This window comes from Chelmon rostratus, chromosome 11 (assembly GCF_017976325.1).
Source record: "Chelmon rostratus isolate fCheRos1 chromosome 11, fCheRos1.pri, whole genome shotgun sequence".
NCBI classification, from domain to species: Eukaryota; Metazoa; Chordata; class Actinopteri; order Chaetodontiformes; family Chaetodontidae; genus Chelmon; species Chelmon rostratus.
The window spans coordinates 27,061,443-27,079,365 of record NC_055668.1 but is presented as its reverse complement, the minus strand read 5'-3'; the positions used below and the strand labels follow the sequence as shown (position 1 = coordinate 27,079,365).

At 48.2% G+C, this 17,923-nt stretch overlaps 1 protein-coding gene across 2 annotated transcripts in view; it reads right to left on the bottom strand.

Moving 5' to 3' along the window:
- Window positions 1-349: 349 nt before the first annotated feature.
- Window positions 350-17,923, bottom strand: part of ninl (ninein-like) — a 35,031-nt gene continuing 17,457 nt past the window's right edge. The window contains exons 10-31 of one of the 2 annotated variants that reach the window (XM_041946907.1): window positions 15,688-15,828; window positions 14,954-15,128; window positions 14,322-14,432; window positions 13,318-13,404; window positions 12,444-12,591; window positions 11,691-11,759; window positions 10,892-11,016; window positions 10,717-10,797; window positions 10,281-10,420; window positions 9,733-9,870; window positions 6,654-8,153; window positions 5,527-5,631; window positions 4,867-4,936; window positions 4,591-4,758; window positions 4,258-4,374; window positions 3,868-3,981; window positions 3,634-3,780; window positions 3,295-3,444; window positions 3,089-3,202; window positions 2,795-3,004; window positions 2,006-2,119; window positions 350-1,905 (exon numbers count right to left, since the gene is read on the bottom strand). In XM_041946907.1, the coding sequence (XP_041802841.1) occupies window positions 1,714-1,905; window positions 2,006-2,119; window positions 2,795-3,004; window positions 3,089-3,202; window positions 3,295-3,444; window positions 3,634-3,780; window positions 3,868-3,981; window positions 4,258-4,374; window positions 4,591-4,758; window positions 4,867-4,936; window positions 5,527-5,631; window positions 6,654-8,153; window positions 9,733-9,870; window positions 10,281-10,420; window positions 10,717-10,797; window positions 10,892-11,016; window positions 11,691-11,759; window positions 12,444-12,591; window positions 13,318-13,404; window positions 14,322-14,432; window positions 14,954-15,128; window positions 15,688-15,828 (4,216 nt within the window). In that variant the 3' untranslated portion in view covers window positions 350-1,713. The remainder of the gene's footprint in view (window positions 1,906-2,005; window positions 2,120-2,794; window positions 3,005-3,088; window positions 3,203-3,294; window positions 3,445-3,633; window positions 3,781-3,867; window positions 3,982-4,257; window positions 4,375-4,590; window positions 4,759-4,866; window positions 4,937-5,526; window positions 5,632-6,653; window positions 8,154-9,732; window positions 9,871-10,280; window positions 10,421-10,716; window positions 10,798-10,891; window positions 11,017-11,690; window positions 11,760-12,443; window positions 12,592-13,317; window positions 13,405-14,321; window positions 14,433-14,953; window positions 15,129-15,687; window positions 15,829-17,923) is intronic. The other variant, XM_041946908.1, reaches the window with a different exon arrangement.

The window sequence follows — 17,923 nt, the reverse complement described above, 5'->3', positions numbered from 1 at the left end:
TTCCAGGAGGTCATTTCAGGTCAAGCTGTAATATATTCATGGAGCTCCAGTTATGTCATTTTTGATCAATTCTGTCAACTCAGGAGCTGAAAGTCCTGAAAAATCCCAGTGATGTTCAGAACAATCAGCCGACCATCAGTGAGGAAGAGGAATCAGTGTTTTATGAACCTTTTTATGAGAGCTGTCAGATAAACATAGCGATGTTCTTTCCACCGCTGCCTTCAGGTTCTGTCAGTCTGTCACAAAGTTCAGAGAACTAGAAACCTGAAGCCTTGAACTTTCTAACGAGCTTTTTGAAAAATGCTGCAGTGAAACGTGTTGACGAGAAGCTTCAGCTCAAAGTAACGAGTCACAGCCTGCAGATAGTGCTGAGTCAGCGTTCGGCTGCTGACGCCTGCAGCTTCATGACAAAGAATAAAACGACGTGAAATCACAGCAGTGATAAAAACTGATAATTTAATGTGGTTTTCATGTTACATTATCATACACGGTGGACAGAAGACAGCAATGACCTGTCTGTCCCACACTTTGGTCCACAGACAGGTGTGATTTGGTTCGTTGTACCTGAACAGACAGCTGATTGGAGGAGAAGTAGGTCTCACTCTGAGGGAAAAACTACAGACTGAAACAGAAACCAGAAAACTGAACATGTGATCAGGACAGCAGCTGTCTGCAGACATTAAAACTTCACAATAAAAGTCTCACTTTGACATTAAAAACAACATAAAAATACATAAAACAAAGTGAATACCCTCATGGCTGCAATACTCAGACTGTGTGTGTGTGTGTGTGCGTGTGCGTGTCCGTGTGCGTGTCCGTGTCCGTGTCCGTGTGTGTGTGTGGTCAGACTGGTTTTCCTTCATCCTTCCAGAACAAACAACAGTTCAGTTTCTGTAAAGCAGCTTTATGGAAACAGATTCACACCTGCTGAACACAGGTGAGGCTGGTGATGACTCAAAGGACCCGGACACACCTTTACCTGTGAACCTCCACAGTAACATCTCAACGCTTAATCATTCCGATGCTTTCAACAGAGCGACACCTGCTGGCAGTCAGCTGTGCTCAGGCTGCGACTTTAACTCCACTGTAAAATAAATTATGATAAACTACGGGGGCCCTGAAGGCTCAGGTGAGTGAACACGTATATTCTGTACAAAGGGATTAAACAGCGAGCCACGTTGAAACGAGTCAGCAGCAGACTGATGACTGAAGAACTGTGACGGGCTGTTTGATGGACAGGACTGTTTCATCTGCTGAACTGACTCCGAGCTCTGATTGGCTGATCAGGATGTCAGCGGTCACATGTTTTTTCTTTGATAAAATGAGGAATTCATTCTTCAGAAATGATTGTTATTGAGAATACTCTGCAGATTAACGGAGAATGAAAACGTTCTTTGCAGCATTTGTTGAGGGTCAAAGTTCATTCTTGAACAAGCTAATTTTTAAGCTTTCACCCACCTCTCATGGTCTTCCTCACCCAGCAGGTGTTTAAACCTTCCATCTGCTGCCTGAATCTCTGATCTGGTCTGAAATCTGTTTTCAATCCAGACTTCTTTCTCTACTGTGGATTTAGGCTAGCAGTTTCCCCCCGTCTCCAGTCATTGTGCTAAGCTAAGCTAAAGACACCCTGGACCTCTCTCTGTACTGATGTCTCCATGTTGAAGCTGCTTTAGTGGAACTGATCTCAGACCAGCCGCTGCTCTCGTTCGGCAGCTACGTGGCGAGCGAGGCGGGGACGATTTCTCTCAGCAGTTTGTTGAGCGCCTTCACTTTCTCCTCCAACAGGAAGTTCTTCTTCTCTGCGTTTTTCTGCCGCTGCTCGGTGACCTGCAGAGCCTTCATCAGCTGAGAGTTCTCCACGTACAGATCCTTCAGCAACACGCTGGACTTCGTGTTCTTCGCCAGCTGCGGACGAGACAAGGACAGAACACATCACACGATGGTGACAGTGTAGCCAAAAGTATGTGGACGGGGGTGTCCACTAAGAACCGGTTTGGAGACTGACCTGTTCCTTGAGCTGCTGGACTTTCTCCTGCAGGACTATGCGGACTCCCTTCAGTTTGGTCTCCAGCTCCTCCATCCTCTGCTGCAGGGCAGACATGGCCTTCTCGTGCTGATCCTGAACACAACACACACACTCAGACACCGACATGTACGAGCTGGCGTCAAAGTGTTGAGAGGAGCGACTCAGTGCGAAGACGAGCGGCTGGTTTTTATCAGTTCCCAATTCCTCCAAAGGTTCCTGGTCCAGAGACTTTCATACACACACACTGAGAGGTAACACACACCGGCGAGGTCACATTCACCGCCCAAATCACATGTTCTTATTATGGTAAAACATGCTAACATTAGCATGCTAACATGCTAATTTCACCTGTGAAATATCAGCATGTGCTCAGACAGACATGTGTTTTGTGTTGATAGCACAGAGAATGCTAAAGGTTAGAATGAAGCTGAGTCTGACACAGTTCAGCTCAGACTGATTCCAGTTTATCCAAGTCTGAATGTCCTAAAATGACCACAATAAAGAGGAAAGTCACAATGTGACTGTGGCGCCACCCTCAGGACACTTTTTACCCAGTAAGGAGCAAAAGATAATATCAAATAAGAAGCATCAGTAAAAAATAAATCAATATGATAAATAAGGAAACAATATAATAATAGAAAAAAACAGTTGTCACTTTCTGATCTATCTACAGTTCAGTTTTCTGGTGTCTAATGAACATTTCAGCCACACGGGGGCGCTAGTGTGGCTACAGAATTTAACCTTGTTAGAGAAGAGTGTGTGTTGTACCTGCTTCATGCTGATCTGGGAGCTGCTCTGCTGGGCCTGAAGCCTCAGAGTCTCCTCCAGCTGCTGACTCCTCCTCTGCTCCTCCACCAGCCGGGCCTGCAGCAGCTCCACCTGCTCCCTGCAGCCATCCCCCGCCCGCTCCTGCAGCTGCTGCAGCTGCCTCAGGTGCTGCGCCTGCGCCAGCCCGAGAGCTGCATCAGCCCGCTCCGCCTGCACACAGGAGGACGCGTTCTGAGTATGAACCTCTGATTTCAGCATTTGGTATCACATCGCTGTGTTAGCCGGAGTCCTGACCTGGTCCTGAGCCTGCGTTCGCTTCTGCTCCAGCTCATTCAGTTTGGTCTTCAGGTTCTGCTGCTCCTGGGTCAGTTTGTGGACCTCCAGACCCTGAACCTGCAGCTCCGACAGCTGAAAAACAACAGCGGCTTCATCTCTGACCTCTGTTTGTGTGAGCAGCATCATATTCAGACTTCAGCCGTTTGCCGGTTGGTGTCTGGTACCTTGTGTTGGAGCTCCTGGTTCTGGACTCTCAGTTTGTGGGACTCCTCCTGCAGAGTGATGGAGGTCTGCTCCTCCTGCTCCTCCAGAGCCCGATGGAGCTCCTCTTTCTCCCTCATCAGCTTCCTGACGCTGGTCTCCAACTCCTCCACCTGACAAGCACAACAGCAGCAGACAGGAAGCTGTGAATTTACCTGGGAGTCGGAGGAGGTCCAGTCGGATCTGTCCCAGTTTGACCCGTCATCGACATGACAACCAAGCTGATGCTCTCTTTTTAAAAACATGAAGAACTGAAACTAAGTTTTTCACAATAATAAACGCAGTCCTGTGTTTCTCAGTACCTTGCTCTGAGCGCTCTGCAGCTCCCTCTGCAGGTCGCTCACTTCCTGGGCGTGGCCCAGCTTCTCCTGATTGACGGCGTGGAGCTGAGTGCGAAGCAGCTCGGCCTCTGACTCCAGAGAGAGCAGCGACTGCTGTAGCTTCTCCACCTGATGGAGGCAAACATCAGTGAGATTACTGCTCACGTCTGAGCTGAGTCTGTAGTTTCGGGCTGTCACAGTCTGAGTTCAGGTGACCTTGTGATTTCTGTCGTCGGCTTCTCTCAGCAGTTTGCTTTTATCCTCCTCCAACCACTGCAGCTTCAGCGCCACGCCGCTGAGCTCCGCCTCCAGCTCTGGCAGACGGCTCAGCTGAAAGAAAACCGATAAATGAAAGCTACGTGCTTTAAGACTGTCTTTGAACAGGGAGACATGTCCACCCACTCAGTCATGTGATCACACCAGGTTAGTGCCACTAACAGAGACGTGAAATGCAGCTGCAAGCTCTGAACGCTGGAGCCATGTAGTTCCAGGAGCCCAGAGCCACAGGACCTAAACCAGGAGCTAAAAGTCGCCCACGCCTGCAGACCTGTGATCAGCTGCATGAGGCCGGTGATGGATTGAACAAAGATGGAGGTGTTGGAGTACCTTCTCCTTGTAGGAGCTGAGCTCTCGCTCCAGCAGCTGTTTCTCCTGCGTCCAGGCCGCCTGCTGCTGCGCCTTCTCTCTCTCCTGCTGCAACGCCGCATCCTGCAGCCGCCGCACCTGAAACCACGACAACCACATTCAGGCTGACGAACATCCAGACAAAAACGCCTGGATTTCACTTCAAAGATCCTTGTTACAACAGCAGCCACCTTCAAAATCTGGAAAATCACATTCTGAAACATTCAGACACCGAAGAGTACGAGAAACATGATGGAGGAGCGGGACAGCGTTCACAGCTTAGTGGGACTAAGAGCACGAACTGAAATGTTTTACCGAAGCTCCCTCCTTCTCCTGCTCCCTGGATACCGTCGCCAGCCGCTCCCGCAGCATCCGAACCGACTCCTGGTCTCCACGGAGACGGGCGCTCAGCTCGGCGTTGTCGTTACTGAGCTGCAGGTTCCTGCTGCTCAGATCCAGAACCTCCTCACGGTACCTGGAGTTCTGCAGACACACGGAGGAAGATCGGTCTTTGCTTTTGTCTTCCCCTCAGAGGTCAGAGGTCAAGGATTACATGACTCAGCGTTCTTCTAAAAGCAGACAGTTTCTCACCTCTTTGTGCAGCCTCTCCTCTTCTTCTCTGCTCCTCTCGTGTTCTCTCTCCATCTCCTCCAGTTTCCTCCTGACAGAAGAAGCAGCACAGCCCTGGTTTATTTGTTATTTTTGGGTTTGGGTTCGATCCCCGGCTCCTGCAGTCTACATATCAAAGTGATACCGAACTGAAACTGCACCTGATCAGCTGGTGACACCTTGCATGCCACCTTCTGTCACCAGCGTAGTGAAATGGTGAATGCTGGCTTGTGTTGTAAAGTGCTTGGAGCGGTAGTCGGGTAGAAAAGCTGCAGTAAATGCAGTTTATTGATAAAACCACTGTTCAGCCGTCAAATGAGGCGCCGCTCGCTGCGATCTGAGTGACTTCTGCAGTGATCATCCTGTTTGCAGCGCATGCAGCAGGAGATCGTAATGATCTCTCCAGACTTCAGATTATTGTTTGTTATCGTTCATCATTGATCATTGATCATTGGTTGGATTGGGACGGTCTGACAACAGAAATCATGATAGTCACAGTACTTGTCTTCAATCTTATAACTTTACTTACAGTCAAGAATCATATAAATGATTATCGGCCGACTGATCAGAGGGGTCAGAAGATCACAACATGCTCACAAATAAATGACCTGCACATGAGAACTCTTCTTATTATTATCTCACCTCCTCTTGGCGACATCGTCCTCCAGGTTCTGGACTTCCTGCTGCAGGACGCTGAGTCGCTCCTGGAGAGCTCCGTTCTCTGATCGAACCTCCTCCAGCTGAGTCCTGCAGCCATCAAACCAACACGAGTCGGAAACAAACTCAAACACGACAGCTTCAATCAGCTGAAATAAAAAAAACATTCTCTGCGAAATGTCCCTGGAATACGATGAAACAACAGGTTTGATTGTGAAGAAGTTACAGCGCTGCTTTAAATGTGCACATTTTAATAACACTGATGAAGAACGGGATGAATTTGGGAATCTAAAGATCAGGTGGTGGAAGGCCTCGGTCTGCTTCAAGCTAAATGTCTGCTGGTTCATCGAACAGCGTCTGAATCTGAGTAAACGTCTATTTCTATGCAGATGACACTCAGATTTATGTTCCTGTCGTGCAGGAGGTCTTCATTATCTACTAAAATTCAATCACTGCTCTTCATCATTGACCATTGGTCGGAGCTCGGCTGTCTGACATTCTACATTTAAACAAAAGTTAAACAGATTTATGATCATTAAGAAAATAAACTGACTTTTTTTAGTATTTTTACATGAACTGAAACTTCAGCTTCACTTTTCAACTATTTTACATGTTTCAAGTGTTCATTTTAGAAGCTCATGTTATGTGTGATGTTAAATTTCCTCTGAAATCTTTGTCTTTTCTAGTTTTTATGTGTCTCGTTAGTTATTTGAAGCAAACTGAAGACTTAAATCTGCAGTTTTTAATCTTCTTCATCTTGATAATGAAATCAAAAAATTTAAACAAACATTTGAGTCTAAAAAGAAAAGACAGCGATGACGTCAGGATGACACAGAAACAGGAGTTATGAATAGTCTGTCATGCGTTTGTCATTCGGTTAGAGATGAGGTGAAGAGTTAAAGCGTTTCAGACTGAAGCTTCGGTCTGCAGCAGTGCATTGTGGGGGACCGATCAGTTTCTACCTGTGGAAAAGAGTGAACGTCTCAGTCACATGATCGATGCTATTAGTCATTCAAATACTCAGAGTGTAAAGCTCGGCGGCAGATGGAGGTTAGTCATCGTTCGGGCCGGTTTTCGATCTCGGAGTCGGTCTCATGCTTTTCTCCACAAACCTGTGTGGACTGGCCGGGTCCATCACCTCCTCCAGGGCCAGGACCAGCTTCTCCAGCTCCATCAGCTGCTGCGTCATGCCCCTCTTCTTCCGGTCAAAGTCCTCCTCTGCTGTCCTCAGCTGGTTCTGGGAGTCCTGCAGCGCCTGCTGCAGCTGGAAGACCTGCTGCCTGACAGAGTCCATCTCTGCGTTCTTGGCTTCTAGCTGGTTGGACAGGTGCTGAATGTCGCGGTGATGCTTATCAACGGAGGCCTTGGACTCCTGTAGATGATCAGTGCCGTCTGCCACCTCAGCCCGGAGCCAATCCACCTCGCTGTTTTTGGTGTTGAGCTGCCTCCTGAGGTCCAGGACCAGGTCTGCGGTCCCGTTGAGCTGGGAACTGAGCTCTCTGAGATGGTCTCTGAGCGTGGAGATCTCCTCCTCCATCTCTACGATCTGGGTGGAGAGCTGGTCAGCCAGCCGGATGTAGCTCCCGTTCTCTTGGCTCAGACGACAGACCTCCTCCTTCTGCTCATCCAGACTGGACCGGAACTGGGAGGTCCTGGTCTGCTCTTGCTTCAGAGCCTCCTGCAGAGCTGCCTCGGTGCTCCTCCTCCTGTCTAACTCCTCAGAGACACCGTCCAGCTCCAACTGCAGGTTGTCCACAGCCATGGCTTGGTCCTTCAGGTCCTGGATCAGCCTATTGCGGTCCATCTTCAGCGAGTCCAGCTCAGCGGTCAGTTTGGAGAGGCAGTCAGTCTTGCTCCTCATGGCCTCCTGCAGACTCTCCAGCTCGGACCTCAGGGCGTTGACAGTCTGCTCTCTGGCTCGGAGCTGGGCCTGCTGCTGGACAAAAGCGTTGGAGAGGCGGCTGCAGTTGTCGGCCACCACCTCCCTGTCCTGCAGGATGCTGTCGGACGCAGCCTGGAGGTCTCCCAGCTCCTCTTTCAGCTGGGTCACCTGGACGAGTAGCTGCTCCTCCTTGGTCTTCACCAGTTGCAGCTCCTCCTCCACGGAGCTCTTCTCGGAGGCGAGGCGTTTGTTTAAAACCTCATGACTCTCCAGGAAGGCGATGCTCTCCTCCAGCTGAGTGCAGGCTTCCTCCAGTCTGGCTTCTAGCTCAGAACAACGGCCACGAGAAGCTTTAAGGTCATCCTCTAACTGACCACAGTGCTTTCTGAACTCCTCTAAACCGGCCTCTGATTGGCTGATCTGCAGCTGGGAGCTCTGTATGACCTCCTGTAAACTGGAGACCTGCTCCTTCAGCTGACAGACCTCCTCCTTGTGCTGCTCCTCCACCTTCATCTTCTCTGAAGAGAACCGACTCCAGATCCTGACCCGCTCCTCCTCGGCTCTCTCTTCGCAGCACAGCTTCTCCTGCTCTGATTGGGTGAGCCGGTTTTCCCAGAATCCTCTCTGCTCTTGCAGCCTCTGTCGCTCCTGGTGGAGCTGCTGAAGGAGGTGGCGCTGCCCCTCGTCGTGCTGCAGCTTCATCTGCGAGAGCTGCTGCTCTGCTTCCTCCCTGCTTGCACAGTGTTCAGATACTGACACAGTTAGAGTGAGTCCATACCGAGACAGTGAGGCTTCCTGCTAACTCATCCACCTGTGTTACTCATACCTGCATGTTTCTCACACTTCTTATGCAGTATTATATGTTTTTATATTAAACAATGGATCCAATGACTGTAATGCAAAGACAGAGTAGATACTGACACAATAAAGAGCCAGTTTAACACTTCACTGAATACATGCTGTATATAATCAGCACATTAAGCTTTCTGTAAATGAGCTTCAACCACAGATGATCTCCCTCGTGTAAAGACGTGAGCACACCTGGAGTTTACAGACAAATTGTGATGACCTGTCACATTATTATCTGCAGCACTAATCAGCCTAAATGACAATAGATTTTATCCATCTGGTGCTCGCTCTGAATCCGTTAATCAAAGGATGGATCATTTCTGCTGTAATATCAGCTTCACTGATCTCTGTGTTGTGCTATTTTAGCTTCCAAACATTCAGCAGAGAAGTATTTCAAACACTTTCTCAGACTCTAAACTCTAAACCTGCCAGCAGCTCCACTGATGACGATGCACAGCTAAACATAATCATCTGGACTTTGAAGGCCAGTGTACTGAGAGCTGCCACACACACACGCACGCACGCACGCACACACACACACACACACACACGCACGCACACACACACAAACACACACACACACACGCACGCACGCACGCACGCACGCACGCACGCACGCACGCACACACACACACACGCACGCACGCACGCACACACACACACACGCACGCACACACACACACACACGCACGCACACACACACAAACACACACACACACGCACGCACGCACACACACACACACGCACACACACACAAACACACACGCACACACACACACACGCACACACACACACACACATGCACGCACACACACACAAACACACACACACACGCACACACACGCACGCACACACGCACGCACACACACACACACACGCACACACACACAAACACACACGCACACACACACACACGCACACACACACATGCACACACACGCACGCACACACACACAAACACACACACGCACGCACACACACACACACGCACACACACACAAACACACACACACGCACACACATGCACGCACACACACGCGCGCACACACACACACACACACTTTCTGGGCTCGCACGTGGTGTCATCATTGACCTCCTACATTTGACTGACATTTTATTTACCTATTATTATTATTATTAATATTATAATCATTATTATTATTATTATTATTATTATTATTATCGTAATTACTATTATTAGTAATATTATTATTACTATTATTATTGTTACTATTATTATTTGCTTCTCTTTTATTCATTTATATCCTTTTTTACACGTTCTTACGTTCACATCGTGTTATACCACTTGGTTGAAAATATAACAGCTGAATTCGATGGTCTTAAATTAGAGGGAGAATAAAGACACTGAGATGATGAAGATAATGGTCCGCATTCTGTACGACTGTGACGAGGATGAAGAATTAAAGGGGAAAATTTATATCTGTGAGGTCACCACCCACCTGACCAGCATCACTTCCTGGTCCATGTTCAGATTCAGCTCGGCCTCGAGCTGATCCTTCTCAGCACTCAGCCTCTGGACCAGGTTACTGATCTCTCTGGCAAAGTTCTGCTCCAGCTCCGCCCGCTCCCGTTGCATCCTGGGAAAACAGGAACACGTTAATGTGCTCCAAAACCAGCTGCTGGGCTGGATCGGCAGGATGGACGAAATACCAGAAACACGTAAACCCCAGCTGAATCTGATGAAGACTACCAGAGCCAGAATGTGAACTGAGCCTCAGGTTTCTCTAGCAGAGCACAAACTCACCTCCTTCCATGGAGCATATATGGAGAAGGGGAGGGTCTTAAAGGGTCCACACTGTCTATCTAACTGTGCTGACAGGTCATGATTTTGAGCTTTGAGGAGTGTCTGCAGAGATTCTGTCTGGCTGCATTCAGCTCAACAAGCTCCACTATTTATAGGGAAGAGCCGCTTCTATCTCGCCTGAGAGGCAAAACCCAGGGCAAAGCTGACATATATCACACTGACACACTGTGTCGTCCTCCTCACCTGCGCTCCTGCTCGTTGCTCCACCCTCCTCCTCCTCCTGCATGCTGGATCTGAGTCTGCAGTTTGTCCAGCGTCTCCTTCAGCTGCTTCACCTGCTGCTCCGCCTGAGCTTTCTGCTCCTCCAGCTCACTGATCTCCAGCTGGCAGGCGGACGAGTCACAATGTGAGCGAACGCACGCAGGACGACGAAGATTTTATTTAGATTTACATCCCAGTTTATCTGCTTATATCTAGTTCAAATTTTACTACTGAAGTGTTATCAGAAATTATGGACGTCTTCATAAAATAGTCAAGTTAGACACAGGGACACCAAACCCCAACTCAGGGCTGGTTACCCAGCAACAAGTCTGAATCCACAGAGTGTCACTTTTATGTTCTGGATTCAGTCCTCCAGGTGCGACAGTCCGAAGATAAGCATCATTTGACGTGTTTTTACCTTGAAGGCCTGAGAGATGTCTTTACGTTCCACCTCCATGCTCTGTCTCATCAGCTCCAGACTGCGCTCGTAGTAGTTCACCTGGAGGAGGAGCAGCAGGAGCAGCAGGATTTTCATCAGTTTTTACTTTAAAATGTCGGCGAAACAGAGACCGGAGCTGCACGCTCTGTGTTACCTGTGTCTCCAGCTGGATGTGCAGCTGCTGCACCTCCTGGTTGTGGTTCTGCTTCAGCTGCTCCAGAGCCAGTTCAGTCTGAATACTGACAGAGGGACCAGAGACGCCGTCCAATGAACACAGAGCTGAGACGGGAAGAGAGACGGCGGGTTACCAAACAGACGGTCAGACAGAAGATCTGCACGCCGTACTGACGCTGCGGCGTCTCTCGTGTGGATCGAACACTTCGATCAGTCACGTGACCATCACAAAGCAGGACAGGTTTGTTCTGACACAGCAGCTGTAGGAGGGTTTGACGTTATTTATCACACTACATTCATCTACAGGAGGACAGGAAACACACCGACTGAAGCTCTGTAAACTCCACAGAGCACAGAGTGAGTTCAGGACATTAAAACTGATCCGTTCAGAATGATCGATGAATGATTGAACTGGCTCCCAGTGATCTGACTGATGTGTCTAAATCACTGCATGGACTGTTATCAGGTCCTCTCCTCCCCCTCCTGACCCCTCCAGCCTGCTGACCAATCACTGCTCTTCATCCCACTCTCCCCGTTAACATCTATTTCAGAGTGTTTCCATAGACCTGCTCTGTTTGTCTTCATCGTTTTATTCTCACTCTGTGACATGTTGCAGCCTGTAGAACCAGTGAAATGTCTCATTTTAAAGCTGCAGGCCCACAGTCACTGTTCGTCCTGACGTCCTGACTCAGCTTCTTTCAAAACAAAACACACACACACACTGTGTTTTAATTCACTACAATCAGTGTGTGTAGATGTGTGAGCTGCTTGTTTCTCACCAGTTTTATCCGCCGGCTGCAGTTTCTTCCTGACCGGAGGAGACGAGCTGCGCTTCATGTCCACCTCGTCTGAACAAAACACACAAATACTGTCACACACTGCAGTTTAACACGCTGCAACACAATTTAACATGCTGAAACATGCTGATACACACTGCAGTACACTTTAACACGTTATAACACGCTGCAACACGCTGAAACACACTGAAACATGCTAAGGCAGGCAGTCACACAGTCATAAAACAGAGGACGTCAGGACAGGATGTTAGATGAGATTTTCAAACTGAAAACTGAGACTCACTGTGAGACATGATGAGACTGAACTGACCTAAACTGACACTGACCCTGCACACTGACAGGAAGAGACAGAGACAGAGAGTGTGTGTGTGTGTGTGTGTGTGTGTGTGTGGTAGTGGGCGTGTCCACCTGACTACCTGAACAGATCAAACCTGTTCAGCAGATACTGAATTCCTGTTAAACTCTAGTTTCTAGTTTCTAGCTGCCAGTAACCGATGAATTCAGAGTACCCAGAGTTATCAACAGTGAAATCATTAGTTGTTAAACACCACTTTGTTTAGAGAGACTAACATCAGGCTGAGTCCAGTTTGTGTTTTCAGTTGTACTTTTACTTCAGTTGAAGAGGCGGGCACTCAGACGGTGGATGTTCAGTCGGAGTTTAATCATGTTTTGTGTTTGTGTTCTCCCTCTCAGTGTTTATTGTCCCGCCGAGGTGTGTGTTGTTGTGTGTGTTACCAGAGTCTGACTCGGTGTTGATGGACCGTTGTTCGGTCCAACTCAGAGCGGAGGCGTCTCCCGCCGATCGCCTGGACTTCCTGTCGCTCCTGTGACTCTTCAGCAGCTCCAGCTCTGAGCTCAGCTCATCATTTCTGTCCCGCAGCTCCTGAACGCAACACACACACACAAGAGCGAGAGAGTCATGTTTGCGTCTCCTCAGAGGACATTACATTGACCTATATTCATTTCACATTCAGTACATTGTTTTCATCGGTACACTGCTGCCTGTTTTTAACTGTGTCCTCGAAGGTGTCCTCGAGTCCTAACCACTAACTGGTTCTTCTAACTGAAGATCAGAGCAGAAGCTACAACAGAACAGCCGGAACAAAGCAGGACATTTATGAAAAGGTACGTTTATTTAACATGATCACGTTAACGTGACTGTCAGGCAGCGGTTCTGTGTGTTTGCCGGCTCTCAGAAGGATCTAAATCCTCCTGCTGTGTTCAGGGTCTGAACTCGACAGGGAACGTTAGAGATCAGCAGCCTTACACACACAGGACACATATCAGCAAACAGACTCGTGTTTTCAGGTGTCTCACCTTGATTTTCTGTTGAACCAACACGAGGCGTTCAGCACAAACAAAAACAGGAATTAACACCTCTAGGTCTCTTCACACCACTCAGCATGTGCTGCTTCACTTTGCCTTTACCTGATTTGATTTATACTGAAGACAAACAACTAAAACCAGCTAAACTTAAGCTCCACTGACAGAGAGATACGGTCGACAGCTGAAAGAGATTATTCTGATTATTCTGTCAAAAATAAAGCTTCAAGCTTCACATAAAGAACAGAAGCCCAAAATGACAAACAGAAATACAGACGTCTCTTACCCGACACTGCAGCTCGTACTCTTTGACGATTTCTGAGAATCGCTCCTCGAGACTCAGACCAGCACCTGCCGGGTCCAAGCTGCCAAACTGTCAATCAACCACACATGATCGGTTTAATGAACCTGTCAATCATCCCATCAGAACTCATCTTCATCAGTCGGAGCAAAGAGGACGAGACGAAGAATGAAATGAAGTCACAGAGGAAACCTTCATCAATAATTTACCAGCTACAAGGAGACGAGTTACCTTACACCGCTGAGTGTGTGTGTTCTGGTACATGTATGTTTGTGAGGACTGATGTTACACTGCGACGATGGCGGCGTGTTGGTCCAGATGCAAACCATCACATTGTTCGTACTGGTTTGCATCCCAGTTAAAGCAGTGTAACTGATACTGATTTGATTGGTTCAGCATCAATGATTTCTGCAGTCTTGGAGGCAGCAGAACAAACTGAAATTGGAAAATCTGACAAATCATAAGAAGAAGAAGAAGCTCCGGAAAAACGATTGATGAGGAGTCGTGTTTGAACGTCAGTCCAGGCTTCTCTCTCTTTTAGCTCTTTAGCTGCTAAATGCTGCTCTGTGTCCAGCAGCTGGTCTCTGAGTCTGTCTGCTGGTTGCTGCTCAGCAGGAAGTGATCAGAGACTTTACCAAACAGCTGCTGGACACACTGAACCAGGAAATGTGCAGCAAAACCAGAACTAGGAGCTAAAAGAGGCTAAAAATGAGCAGAGCTACAGAGATGGAGACAATCATCTCCTTTCACACGACGGAGACATTTCATCCAGTGTTACTATAAAACATGTTGATTAGTGCAGCTTTAAAGTCGTGTAGTGTCGTGCCGAGTCATGCCGAGTCGTGTCGTGCCGAGTCGTGCCGTGCTGAGTCGTGTCGTGCCGTCCCGTGTCGTGCCAAGTCGTGCTGAGTCGCGCCAAGTCGTGCCGTGCCGTGCCGTGCTGTGTCGTGCTGAGTCGTGCCGTGCCGTGCCGTGCCGAGTCGTGGTACCTTGTCGTGCAGCAGCTGGTCCAGGTCTCTCTGCAGTCTGTTCACTGAGCTTTCTGCTTCATTCAGCTTCAGCTTCACAACAGTCAGCTCCTCCTCCAGACGACTGTTCTCCTGAACACACACACACACACACACACACACACACACACACACACACACACACACACAGACTTTAATATTTGTTTACAGATTTACACTCAGTGACCACTTTATTAGGTACACCTGTACAATCAGCTGAAATCCAACACAACTGTGGACTGCTTGTAGGTTTTGTGGACACTGAGGTGATTTAGTTCTTTGCTTCGACCCCATTAGAGTCAGAGGTGTTCCTAATATTCTGCCTCATGTATGTAAATGAGAGGGGAAAAACCTTTACTAAGTAAAAGTAAGTCAGTATTACCAGCATTTACTTTAATTATGAAAAGCAAAAGTACTCACAGTGCAGTAAAACGGTGTTTTTCTATCATATCTGATGTCTGTGAGTTAATATTCCTGCTGCATTAATGTGAATGCTGCATTTTATCAGGATCAGTGGTTAAAACAAAAGTCAATATGAACAGAACATTAACTAATGACAGGTGTCACATTGACTCGACCTGCAGAACCTGTGCAGGTGAGGGACGTGTGCTCACCTGTGTGGCGCTGCAGACCTCCTCCTGCAGCTCCGCCTCCTGCGCTCGGAGCGTCTGCAGCTCGTCCTGCAGCGTGCTGCGTTCTCTCTCCGCCAGCTGCAGCAGAGCCTCGCTCTCCTGCTCCGACTGACTGCGCAGAGCCGTCAGCCTATCGCGGAAGTCCTGCTCCAGGTCCCTGCCAATCACAGAGCAGCTCATCAACACACACACACACACACACACACAATCTGATTGGCACACGTTTCTTTAGCCTTTAATTTGGGCAGTTTCATAACGACTCAGGATCAATATCTGCGTTTGTTTTGTTAGAAGTGACGTCTAAAGTCAGCCTGTGAAGCTAGCGTTAGCTCCAGCAGCTAAAGCATAGGCGTAAAAAGTATCCCAGTGGCCAGATGGGACAGTTTGTCCTTATTAAATGGACAAATATGCAGCAGTTATTCAGACATGACACCAATTTGAATATTAAACTATTTTTGAAAATGACTGAGTAACAAATACAGACAGTAATGTCTTGATGCTTGCATGCTTGAGACAAACTTATCTGATTTATATACAGACATCCAATAAATGCCTGCAGCTTAACTCAAAGTTAAAAAACTCACAATGTAAACCTCATTACTGGTCAAAACATAAACATTTTAACTCCTCTTCCATCTTTCAGGCCCGACTGGGAGGACAGTAATAAAGGCTGAGGCTCCAGCAGCTGCAGTCCAGTAGAAACCAGCAAATCTGACCTGATCCGGCTCTGGTTGAGGGTCTCCATGCTGGCGTGCCGGTCGTCCACCTCTCTGACCAGCTGCAGGTTCCTCTGATCAGCAAGATCCAGGTCTGCCTTCACCTTATCCCGCTCCCTGCAGGCCTGCTCCGTCACCGCCCTGGACACACACACACACAGAGACACACACACACACACACATACACACACACACGCAGAGACACACACACACGCACAGACACACACACGCAGAGACACACATACACACACACACACACACACAGAGACACACATACACACACACACACACGCAGAGACACACACACACACACAGACACACATACACACACACACGCAGAGACACACATACACACACACACACACACGCAGAGACACACACACACACACAGACACACATACACACACACACGCAGAGACACACATACACGCACACACACACACGCAGAGACACACACACACACAGAGACACACACACACACGCACACAGACACACACAGAGACACACACAAACACAGACACAACGCACACACACAGACACACACACACACACACACAGACACAGACACACACAGAGACACACACACACACAGACACACACACACACACACACACAGACACACACACACACACACACACACACACACACAGACACAGACACACACACAGACACACACACACACACACACAGACACAGACACACACACACACACTACTCTTTAGTAGATTCTAGCTGAATATGAATAAAAATCAACATTTATTTTTATTTTTAACCTATAAATAAGATATATGCTCCATATCTGAGGCTTAATTTCAGCTACATCTCCAGGATTTCAACATATTTGGTATCACTGAACTGATCTCCAGTAGAAGTTAATAAAAGCTCTGTGGGTTCGAATGAAGCTCGGACAAACAAGATAAATGTGTGAAGACAGAGAAACCAGAGAGTCTGTGCTGCTGAAAAGGTCATTTCTGCTTGTCTGAAGCACAGAAACACTGAAACATTTCTAACATCTGGACTCAACTTCAGATGAATCCTTCAGCACTGAATCGCAGACACAGCTGGCCTCCAGCAGGGGGAGCTCTTCTGATTGAAATAAAGTAAGAGGAAAGGGCCTGTCCACACACACGGAGTGGTGTACTGAAAGCAGTGGGAACCAGTCTCACACCAGTACAACCAGTCTGATATTGGTGACCACTGACCAGCTCTGGTCAGGGATGCCTGCCTCGCTCAGCGGCACCTCAACTGTGGTTGTAAAACAGCACTGTTTGTTTTAGGTGGTTTTTCAGTCACCACACAGAGAAGCTGATATGATGTGGGCTCGACCTTTGACCTCCAGGCTGCATCTGACCCAGCAGCAGCTCGCTGGTTTGTGTTGATGGTCGGTAGATGTGACAGGAAATCACTGCAGCGTCTGATGGCCTGAGTGGAAACCTGCAGCCTGAGCGTGCATCAGAGCAAAGTCTCTGCCGCACAGTTTGATTCCACTGTTTGTTTTATAGAACCGGCCAACATCTGTGTAAATGCTGCTTCACTCTGTCAGATGTTTCAGATATCACTTCTCTGTGTTTAGCCTAGCTTAGCATAACGGCTGGATGTAGGTGGAAACTGCTAGCCTAGCTCCCTCAAAACAGCAAAAAATACACCTTCAAAACCTGCCTGAAGGACATGTTGTCCTCTGTTAGCTAACAAGGCAGCTATCGACCCATCCAGTCATCAGTCGGGTTTAATGACGCCACAGTTTCATCAATATATTGTGTTCAATATTCAGACCAGATGCCGCTCCGCCTGTGAGGTGATGCAAACTAGACAACAGTGAGAGCAGAACACGAGCTGAGCTAATCAGCATCACAGATGACGACAGAGCTGTAGTTTACATCACAAAGCTTCAGAAGTGGTTTGTAGTTTAGGCCAAAGACGTTCCCGGGTCCCGGGTTCTCCTGAACAGCTCCATGGTCCACCCCCGTCTCCTCACAGCAGACTTCACCTCGACTCGGACTCTGCTGTGTGAGCACGTATCCAGCTGCTGCTTATCGACTGAAGCTGTGAGCTTCATCCTCACGCTTCCACACCTGACTGAGAAAAACTCCCCCTAACCAGTAAAACAGCTTCCTATCACATCTATCGGCTGAGTCAGATCCTGACACGTCTCACAGCTTTCTTCAGGTTCTCTGTGGAGTTTCTGACCAACTGAAAAACTCCAGAGCAGCGTTTCCACGTGTGGGTTCACATGTGC